Genomic DNA, 11,941 nt, shown 5'->3' with positions numbered 1-11,941 from the left:
TTACCTAGATGATTTCTGTTGTAGAAATTTCAAAGAATCCATTATATCCTCCATTATGGAGAAAATCTTAACAAAAACCAGAGAATGATAATAGCTGATATATGGAAAACTTTAATAGCACCACTCAGCCTGCCAGAATTTAATTTTGCTCAAAACTACAGAACGTGCTCTCATAACAGTGACTAACACAACACACTCCACGTGTGTAATGTTACGTGTTCTGTTTTAATGTTTCATTTATATGGTGTTACTCCATTTTCTCTGTACTAGCCACTTTGAGTTTTTTCTCTTACTGTTATAAGTCCTGAAGAAGCCGGACAGCTCTGTCGGTGAAAGTGAAACTTGTTGGTATTAGATGTTTATAAATCATGGTCAATTAAAGATCAATGTATATTTAAATTTAATTATATGTCCAAACTTTTATCAACATTGTGTGTGTGTAAACATGCGTGTATATATATATATATACATATACACACACAGCTTTGCATTAAGAATGCAAAGTTTCCTTGTATCGGCCCATCTCTCTCTCTGTGCAGTCACGGCCAGGATGCCTAGGAACAAATTCCACAAGGTGTTGTACATCCTCCATGCATAACTCGACCCATGTCTTCTGCAGTAACTTCATCAGTTCACTCATTCCTTGGCAGATCTAGCATATCCACACGTTTGATTGGGTTACAGTCAGAAAGGCAATGTGGAGAATTCATTGTTGTGTTCTTCCAACCACTTAGTTGTACAAGCTTCATGATAAGGTGTGTTGTCCTGTTGAAAGATGGCGGCACTGTGGTCGGGGTAGACCACCTGTAGATATAGATGCAGATGGTTGTCTTAAAGGTCCCTATAGCGTTTACCATTGTTTGTGGGGTGATAACCATCGAACATAGGGCTTGCCAGGAAAAAGCTGCCCAGACCATACTACCTCTTCCACTGTCCTATTGAACCCCCAACTGTACAACCAGGGACATAGGGCTTTATGCCAAATGCAAATCCAACCATCAGCATGATGTAGCAGGAAATGGAACTCATCACTCCAGACGACCTGCTTCCATCTGTTGAGGGTCCATTGCCAACATTCCTTGGCCCATGAAAGCCAATGCGATACCTGGCTGCCATCACTGACTTAACTTTACATACCCAGGCAAAGCAAGGTATGGCACATGGTGCATGTGGAAATGGGTCGACCTGTCCCACTGATGTACTGGTGGGTGAGGTGTTGTATGTTGTTGCTGATATACCACTTGTGACACCTGATGCTCACCCACGTGTGGTTGACCAGTGTTAGTCCTGTTGCCGAATGTCTGTTCATGGTAAATCCAGTCCTGGTACACCCTTGATACAGTAGTACAGGAGCAACCAACAAGTTGCTCCAAAATACTGGTACCTGTCACCTGAGCTACAACTATCTGCCCGCAGTCAAATTGGTTTACGTTGCCATGTTTCTCCATTACTGGCAAACGTTGACTGATTACATACCGAGGATATGTGTGCCTATAGAAGTCGCACGTCGCGTTGATATCACGTGATACTTCGTTGTAGTGCCGAATATGTAAATTGGGAGGATGTTCCTAATGTAAAGTTAAGTCAGTGTGTATATATGTATATTTATTTATAAAAGTTGCATGTGGCATTGATATCATGTGATACTTCGTTGTCGCACCACTCAATGTCAGTGTATATATATACATATATGTTAGAACCCAGCCAATGTGCTCAAACACTCCTGTGAATTCTTACAAGTAGTAAAATTTGACACACCTTGTATAAAAAGCTGCCAATCAGGGTCTGCATAAAATGTAGTTGCCAGGATATACAGCTGTTTGTAGGAGAGAGAGAGAAAAAAAACAGAAGGCAGCATAGAAAACTTCTTGCCTAAGTGCAGATTCAGGAAACAAGAATCGGTTGAATTAAAAAGTTTTGAATAGTTCAAATGGTTCTAAAATGCATCTATCCAGCTACCTACTTAGCAACGATTGCATGTATTTGCTATGTAGCAAATAGATGTAGTGTGGTCTCTGTATTTAAGCAGAACAGCACTTTCTGTATATGTCACTCTTAAGGAAACTGATTACCTGAGAGAGTAAAGTTCCAAGAACTCCCTGTTCTCTCCTTTTTTTTATTCTTCTGTTGTTACGCACTGCTCTATAGTATTGCTGTAAGCCTATATACTGCTCCTTTCTATCCATAGTTGTTTCCATTCTACAGCCCCATTTCTATCCTGGTGTCCTTTATATATATGAGGTCAGTCGTCAATTAACCAAACTGCTCACTCCTAAGCATCAAGAATTTTTAGATTTTAAGTGTGCCACCCCCAAATGCAACTCAGAGTTCCAAGACTAGGCAGATTTGTAATTAGTACAAAGCTGGACAGATGAAAAATAACATTGGAAGTAAAAAAAGATGCAAGTTTTTTGAATGCCAAGAATAGTATAGGAGAGATTATGTTAAGAAAGGTAGTAAGAGGCCAGTCTGAGAAAATGCCTGGTCTTGGTTGAGTATTTTCCAAATTAAGGAGTGAAAAAATGAGGGCTTTATTTTATTTTTGTTAGTAAAAAAAAAAAGACAACTGTATTTGAAGCACTGAAAGTGACTAGGTTATCCCACTAAAGGAGTATGTGGAGATATTTATGAATCTTATTGTAGATTTTAAAGTGCGAGGTGTTTGCACACTGCACTATCAAAAAACTGAACAGGATGAGATTGGTAAGTGAAGAAGAAAGATTAAACAAGTCCTGAGGAACACCTGCATTAGTTGCAAGATGTTTCATTTTTATTGCAATTAAATGCAATTCCTTTAGTATTTTAGTGCATATACTATATTTAGATTAGCTATATAAAGTAACATCAGTTAGTGTTATGCTACTAATTTGAAAAGCATGTTAAGAGTGAGTGATTGGCAGCATCTTAAAGTACAAGAATCCTTTTAGATGTGCTTCCATCCTATATAGAACTGGTAAATTTATGAGAAACTGATTGTGATGTGTACATTGCATTTTCCAAGCATAGTATTGGAGAGATTATGTGAAGCTTCCAGAATACAGCTCTGTCCAAGTGGCAAGCCCGACACTTGGACAGATCTTGTGCTTGTAATAAAATGTCCAAAATGCACTTACATGAATTATAAAATACTGGGCACATGACAATGTGCTCAGTATTTGAATTTTAATTATCAGGACTTCCATTTCTATTCTACATTTTCCTGTCCAAATTTAATAATTTCATTTCACTCTTTGCAACCCTGCAAAGAGCTCAAATATTAGTTTTATTTCAAAAGCTCTAACATTTGTAAATAGTATTAGTTTAGTTGGATATTTTATTTATTAAGCATATTTTAATTTTTTTAAAAAATTGCGCGTACATTTTGCTTCTGTGTAGTATAGGTTTTCTAATCTCGGTTTAGGTGGGAAATGATTTGTCGTCCTCGGCTGTAGCCTTATTCAATTTGAACATTCTTTTTCCTTGGTTATAAATTAAAGGTACCAAGAATTTATACTCTTATTTAATCCTTTATCAAAGTGTAAGCAAACAGTCTGCATGTGAAGTATCTTCACACCTAGAGCTTCTAGAGGCTAATGACATCACATTAATTACCTTAGTATAGCATAATGCAAAGCACACATCCTTTCACATGTGTAAGTTTATGCATTATGGAAAGGATCACTAGCCAGAAGAAATACCAAGGTCAAAGTAATGCAGATATATTTACCATACATAAGTAGAGAAAAGGCATAACCCTTATTAAAATACTATGGATCAGAGCTAGTTGAAATTTGTATACCTGATCCTTTATCCAACTGCAAGCAAACAGTGTGTGAAGTATCTTCACAACTAGGCTTCTTGTATATAGAAGCTAATGACTTGACATTAATTGCATTAGTAACAACCAGCTCTAATCCAGAGTATTTTAATAAGGTGTTACACCTTTTCATTACTTGTACAGACCCTACTGGGTCTAGCTTCCACTGATGAGACCTCAATTAAGGTCAAAACCAGTCTGGGTAATGTCCCATTGCATAATGAAGAGCATTATACATACCTAAAAGAATATTTGTTTTGCACTGTGGGATACTAAACCAATTAATGTGAAGTCATTGGCCTCTATATACAAGCTTAGTAGTAAAGATAATTCACACGCAAACCTTGTTGCTTACGCTTCATTAAACAAGAATATGATTTCTTAGCATCTTTATTTCATCTTATAATTTGTTGAAAAATACATCAAGCAATGGATATTTATGACAAAAACTCTTGACTTCATGAAAATGCATTTTTAAAATTAAAAAAAAATATATATATATATTAAATGGTTTCTTTAAAACTAAATGGAACTGGCAGTGTAAAAAAAAAAAAAACAGCAAGTCAATTTTTGCAGAGCACAAAAGTGCAATAAGAAAATAAAGTCAATAGATGAGACTGAAGAGGGAGGAGGGGGGAAAAATCACAATTATTTTATTTTTTTTTTTATTCCTGCCATATATAGCATAGGCTAAACTACAGGTATTACGTATTGCACAAGTCATAAGGCAATTGTTAAATATTTGCAATTAGTTAAAATTTTCACTACATTTTTAAATCAACATTCTAAAGATTGCCTTAGACAATTACACCCAAAAGAATTCCACAACATAAAAAAGTAGAAAGTATGTCAAGAAATTTAGTGTAGATACACAATATGTACAATTAAAATTTACTGATAAAAAATATCTATACAACCAAGAGTGGAACCAATACACAGATCTTACAGCTTTCAAGATGAATTCCAGAACACAAGACTGATAGTTTGCAGTTAATTATTTCAAAGGATTCAAGATTTCAATATACATGGTAAATAGGTAGACATTAATCTGCTTGGTGACAAAGTTAACTCCCTGGACTAGAAAGGCACTCTAGGACCCAGTGGTTGCTTATTTTATTTTTCCTTTTATTTGTCTGGGACATAAGGGCAACTATCACAACTGTTTCATGCAAACAAACTGTACATCAGAAAAATCCACATTCACTTTTTTTTTTTTACACATGTGTACAAATGCTGCACAAAATACAAAACCACATGCAGCCACTTAAATACATCTGTTCTGTAACTGCACTGGTTTTCATCATTGTAACAATAGGTAATAATGCTACAATGATCATCATAATCGCTTGAGAGTCCTCTTTTTATCTTTCATTGTTTTTGTATTTTTTTTATCTGTATTACTTTTATTTTTATCTCCAGCATGTTTTTTGGCCATTGGACCATCTGCTTTAAGCAGTGTGGTCGAATTAGATGATGTAGGATCAGCTTCTAGTCCCTCCTTTGTTGGTTTTGGGGGTTGAGCATGAATTTCAGTCATCATACGGGCTCTCTGACAATAGTCATCATAGTGATCAAGAAGCAATTTGCCTGCTTCTTCATTTAAGGCAGACTCTGGATTGGGAACTATTAACAAGCACTTGACAGTCTGAAATTAAATTACCAAAAATTTCTTTTAGATATATTTATTTACAGTAATGTAGCATAGCATATTCATAAATATATTTTCTAAAAATAAATAAGGTGTTAAATATAGCTGTTCCAGTATGTTTGTGATAATTTATAAAGTTCATGTTAAAAGTCAGCCTACCATTTTGTCTTAACTGTAGTAGGGAGATAGGACAGGAAGTAAAGATAAATATAGTCTTCATGCAAGCATAATAGAATTTCTGTATTCATTATGCAGGTTTGATGAAAATAACATCGCAATGAGAAAAGAAATTAAACATTACTTTTAATGTTTAAAGTTGGAGATATCATCAGGAAAACAATGCAAGCTGAAGATGGAAATGTTAGAATCCACTAGAAAGGGTGCTCAGTTCACTACAAATACTAGTTGGTGGGCCCTTGTTGTTGTTGGATGGGAAACCTTAAAATCAGTTTTTCATATCTATTTATTTAGGTTAGGGTGATTTTTAAGAACATTTTCAAATTCTACAAAATATATCTATTTTATTAAATTGGCTATGATGAAGCTGTAGTTTTTTTTTTCTCCCCTACCTCATTATATGGGTAACTATGTCTCCATAATATCTAAATTTATTAGGTTTAGCTAACCTAATAAATTTAGATATGTTTGGATGTTTTTACTCTCTGCTCAGTATATCCTCCCTACTCCCAGATTGAGAGGCAGACATTCACTAAGAAAGCAATTAAGAGTAGCTAACTTGATTATGAGCAACAGGCCACATTGCAAACATCTTTATGCCATCCACACCTCCAAAACAGAACCTATCACCAGCCAATTGAGCCTCCATAGCTCAGTGGGTATAGACGGGAATTGAACCCTTTGGTTGGAAAGACCTGGGTTCGATTCCCGTCCATGACATGAGGAACCTTTATCTGGTCTCTTTTGATTAAAGGTAAGTTAGCCAGTCTCATATGGAAGTGAGGGGTTCTCCCTCAGAACAGGCAAACAGCCCCCCCTGAACACATGCTGCTACAGCCAATATATATATATATATATATATATATATATATATATACTTAATCCCTCATTAGGAAGACTCAACCAGTCAAGGATCGGGGACACACGAATAAAATAAAATAAAAGCAGCCAACTTACCTCAGAAAATCAAAGGGCAGCTATCATGAGAAAAGGTAATATTAATAAATAAAAAAATCCTGCAAAAAAAGTGCATCTTTCTTAGGTGCTGCATTCTAACAAACTGCACTCTTACAAAGTAATAAATTAAGACTGCCAACCAGATAAAATTGATAAAGCAAATGGTAAATTACACACACAAATCAAGGCATTCCATGTAGGGAGGGTCATGGTGTAATAGAAAGCACTATACCACTTCAGTTAATTTCTATGGGAAACAGAGAGGATAATGCTGTGCTCTTCTTAAGAAAACTATTTTAAATGTAAACAAACATCCCAAAATCAAATTTTTTTATTCTCTACAGAAAAAGAACATACATATGCTCTCTCTAGAAAGGGTATATATGTGTGTACTTAAACATTTCTTTAACAGCATGCTATCTTTCACAGAACAAAGAAAAAACCAATCACACAGGCAAACATTCATGAACAATTCTATTACACTCCCTCTCACAGTAATATGGTATCACTAAAATACAGGTTAGGCAGTAATCATTGTTCCTAACTAGTTATTCCCTTCAGTTTAGAGCAGATCTACTTGATATTATGCCTCTAGAAGAGTAACGTTTTGTGTGTGGGGGGGGAGTAACTGATATTCTCCCGATATTGCACAAAGTAAGATTTTTGGATTGTGTCACTGTGGCTGCTTCAATAAGAATATCTCCTGAACAGTTTCTTTACAGATTTTGGAGATCCTGTTAACCTTTCTGGATGAAGGAGGACAACATTTCCTCAACTGGATGTTCCCCCTTAAATGCAGGATTAAGAATAGTGCTATGTTTGATGCAGCTTCCGATGTCAATGTTGCCAATGGCACCATAGCTCCGTCCCACCAAGGAGCCTCTCATGGATGCTTTTTTTTTTTTAGGTTGTAAAACAGGTGCTAATACTCTTCTTCTTCTTCTTTGGCATTGCAGCCCCACGCAGGGCCTTCGCCTCCCATTTATGGGTTTCATAACTCACTACGAGGCGGGGTCATTACCCCCATGCTCAACCATGTGTAATTATTTGTGAAGCGTTGTGTTCTTAAGACCGGTTTGCCTGCTTTACGGGAGGAAAAATCCCAGATAAACTGGGGAGAAAAACCCTGCAGTCCACACCGAAGACTGGCTAACTTGGCTATGTCTGAGAAGGATCCTTAGCTCCTCACTTCAACGATGAGAATCGAACGCAGGACACTCCTTTCCTAGGCATATGGTTGCAGAGTACATAACCACTCGGCTAACCGCACAGATTTGCTAATACTCTTACCAACAGCAAAAATAGAAAATCAAAAGAAAACATCACTTACTGATTTTTACTTCATAATATGAGGTTTTGGAATAAGAACAGCAAATTAATAATATAATAGTTTATTAAGCATAAATTTATTGTACACAAATATAAAAAAATAAGTAAAATGTATATGATAAATGATGGATAATATTTCTGGGAAAACTCCCATGTTACTCCTCTTAACTCTTCTTCTTCTGCAGCTTCTCCTACTTAAGTGGGGTCACTGTTGATGATGAGTCTCCTCTACATCCTCCTGTCTTGGACTGTCACCACATCCAAGTTCTTCATCCTCAAGTCCTCTTCTACCAGCTCTCTCTATCTCTTCTTTAGCTGCCCATGCTTCATCCTTCCTTGCAAATCCATCTGCATGACCCTTCTTCCCACATATTGGTCCTCCCTCCTCATCACATGACCAAACCATCTCAACCTTGCCTCCTGTATCTTCGCTTCTAAGTTTGTCACTTTCACTGTTCTCCTTACATAGTCATTTCTCAGACAATCCTTTCTGGTTACACTGCACATCCACCTAAGCATTCTCCTCTCTGCTATTTCCATCCTGCTGATGTTATTTTTCTTCAGGGCCACAGTTTCTATAGCATACGTCATAGCTGGCCTCACTACTGTCCTATAGATTTTGCCTTTCAGATTGATCGACACCCTCTTATCGCATAACACTCCAGCCATCTCCCTCCAGTTCCTCCAACCCGCTTGTATCCTGCATCACACTTCCTTCTCAGCTCCTCCATCTTCTTCCACTGTTGAACCTAAATATCTAAAGTCCCTTACCTTCCTGATGACATTTCCTTCCAGCTCCAGATCTGTCTCCTGGCTGCCACCCACTGTACAACACATATACTCTGTCTTACTTCTGCTCAGTCTCATACCTCTCTCTTCCAGTACTTTTCTCCATCTTTCCAGTTTAGTTCCCGCTTCTTCTCTTGAATCTGCACACAGCAAGATGTCATCTGCATACAACATTGTCCAAGGTGCATCTTCTCTCACCACCTCCATCACAATGTTAAACAGAAATGGACTTAATGCTGACCCTTGATGCAAGCCAACTGTTACTTGAAAACTTTCTGTCTGTCCCAGACAGATCCGAACACTTGTCTTCACATTTCTGTACATCTCTCGCACCAACCTGACATATTTCTCCGGAACCTTCTTCTCCCTCAGACACCTCCAGACGTCTTGCTTTGGCACTCTATTGTATGCTTTCTCCAGATCAATAAATGCCAGATGTCGCTCCCGTTGTTTCTCTCGAAACTTTTTCATCATGTGCCGTACCCCAAAGATAGCATCTGTTGTTGATCTACCAGGCATGAAACCAAATTGTTCCTTTGCAATCTCCACCTCCTTCCTCAATCTTCCATCAAGAACCCTTTCTAGGATTTTCATTGTGTGGGACATCAACTTTATTCCTCTGTAATTTTTACAGTCTTGTGCATCCCCTTTACTCTTGTAGATGGGGACAAGAGTACTCTCCCTCCATTCCTCAGGTATATTTTCCTGTTGGTAAACTTTCATGAACAGGTCCCACAGCAGATCAATTCCCTCTTCCCCCAGTGCCTTCCATGTCTCCACTGGAATCCTGTCGGGGCCCACCGATTTTCCATTCCTCATCCTCTTCATGGCCTCTGTCACTTCCATTCTACTGATGTTCTGCACCATCCCCTTAGAAGGCTGCCCATCTTCTCTGTGAGACCTTGCATTTTCCTCATTCAAAAGTCCCTAAAAGTATATTCTCCATCTGTTTCTTATGTCCACATCCCTCCATAATACTCTTCCTTCAGCATCTTCCTCCTCTTAACAAACTATTATATTTAAGTCTATTTTGCCTGCTTCTGTTTAGGAGTGCCCCTGTTTAAATGTCATTAGCTTTTTACTCATGGATTCTTAGGGCATTTGTAGTCACTACCAATATATATATTTACCAATAAATATATGTAGCATAAAGGAAGAGAAATTTACACATACCTTTTTCCTGGGTGTTGTGGTTTGTCTTCTTTTTTCTGCGATGTGCAAACTACTGCAGTTGTGGTGTTTTGGAAGGGTGTGTGTGTGGGGGGGAGGCATTGCTTCCTCCACGAGTTCAGACGACGACCAAGCATAGTCGGAATGGACAGCACTCCGTCAACCCCCTTCCCCCCTCAAAAAATCAGTTACCGTTCTTAACCCCTTTCACCCTATATAAAAAAACGCTCCGCCCATCCGTAATAATAATAATAATAATAATAATAATATATATTATACAAAAAAAAAAAGTATTTTCTATTTTAATTCTCCCATATTGCATACCCCCCACACACACACACGGTAAAAATTCGATGTTGCCAAAATAAATTATCCAAAAACATCGACTTTTTATAGTAGGAATTCACCTAAATTTTCTTGTAAAAATGTATATCTTAGTTCTCTATGTAAAGCTATCTGTATAAAGAGCAAAATAAGCCCAAAGGGAATTAACTCGCTCATTGTTTAAGAAGGGATGTAGAAGTATCGAAACCAAGAGCATCGCCCGAAATTCGGCATGTCTTTTGAAGATTGTTTGCAAGACCCGTCGCAGGTGACCTTCAAGGTCAATATTGAAAGGGCACGGCATGAATCAAAAAGAAAGGCCCGTAGGCAAGATTAGGGCAGGAAGTAAGATTGTCAGCGAATTTTCGAGAAACATTATAGAGGGTTCTCCAAACTACTAGCAAGACTCACACGGGGACGCTAAAAAAACTTAAAGGTGCAGGGACTCTGGTGTATAAAAGAGTTGGTTCGAAGATGAGAAAGGCTTCCTTTTCTTCATCCTGAGGACCTGAGTGGTCCTCTCTCGTGGATGAGTGAACCATCCACGAGAGAGGACCCGAGGTGTAAATTCCGGAGGGGAGGGTGGAGAAACCCATCCACCGACGTCGTTCCAGTGACAGCCAAAGATATCTGGAGGCGATAGTTAAGGAGAAATCTTGCCGTAAAGGTCCTGTAGTCGAACAAGTGCGACCAGGCCTATGCAGAAATCTTTTGCCAGGCAGTTCAAGACGCCGGAACGCCTACCCTATATCCTGCTTGCTGCTACGACTATTCATCGGTGCCTGGAGATGCTTCGAGGAGAATTCCAAAACATGGAACGGAGGAGAGAAACCCCACTCAAGCGCCAGAATAAGGAAAGAAGGATGGACGACACATACAAGATAGGAAGAGACCCATGTGAGTCTACATATTCATTTATTGTCTATGAATTAAGAAAGAATTCCCTATCGCACTGTTAAATTGTCTAGTTTAAAGATAGTATTTAGAGCAAATGTGTGTAATCGCAAAATGAGTGAAGCATGAGCGCAGTTAATTTCCCTTGGAGAAAATGTTGAGCTGCTGAAATTTCTTTAATGAATTATAGGTGTACTTACGATTGAATTACACATGTAAGATAGGAAGAGACCCATGTTAGTCTATACATTCATTTATTGTTTGTGAATAAAGAAAGAATTCCCTATTGAACTGCTAAATTGTCTAGTTTAAGGAGACAGTATTTAGAGTGTTAATATTTCTCGTAAATGTGTGTGTAATCGCAAATGAGTGAAGCATGAGCACAGTTAATTTCCCTTGGAGAAAAGATTGAGCTATTGAAATTTCTTTGATTGATTATATGTGTACTTATAATTGAATCTTATGATAGAGTATGTTCCTGATATCATACCATTGGAATGTTTGAAACTCAATGAGGTGGATTGTATAAATATATTTGGCTAGATTATGATTAAGAGTTTGAAAGGAATGAGATTCTGAGAGATATATTTGTAAACATGTATGGTGTATTTTGATTGATGCTAAATTAGGAATGTCAAGCACAACTAACGATTTCAAGCTATATGTATAACTTCCTAATATTTGTAATATAAAGTATGATTGTTGAAGGTCTAACTAAGTGCGAGAGAATTCAATAGAAACCAAGTTGAGTGATTGAGAAAGACTAAGAATTACCTTTCATAAATGAATCTTATGATTCCATGTGGTATGTATGATTATTTGATCAGAAATTAAAAGAAATGTTATTGTTGATAGCA

General features: G+C 37.5%; 1 protein-coding gene across 1 annotated transcript in view; it reads right to left on the bottom strand.

The window, feature by feature from the left end:
* Positions 1–4,425: 4,425 nt before the first annotated feature.
* The window catches only part of LOC150095037 (ubiquitin-conjugating enzyme E2 S), a 58,920-nt gene continuing 51,404 nt past the window's right edge, over positions 4,426–11,941 (bottom strand). The window contains exon 4 of the mRNA XM_090410872.1: positions 4,426–5,441. Within this exon, the coding sequence (XP_090266998.1) occupies positions 5,133–5,441 (309 nt within the window). The 3' untranslated portion in view covers positions 4,426–5,132. The remainder of the gene's footprint in view (positions 5,442–11,941) is intronic.

The sequence above is a fragment of the Typopeltis vanoorti genome, chromosome 21 (assembly GCF_054136105.1).
Source record: "Typopeltis vanoorti isolate ZY-2024b chromosome 21, IOZ_Tvanoo_1.0, whole genome shotgun sequence".
Lineage (NCBI taxonomy): Eukaryota > Metazoa > Arthropoda > Arachnida > Uropygi > Thelyphonidae > Typopeltis > Typopeltis vanoorti.
Note: the sequence above shows the minus strand (reverse complement) of the source record. Positions and strands in the feature narration are given on the sequence as shown.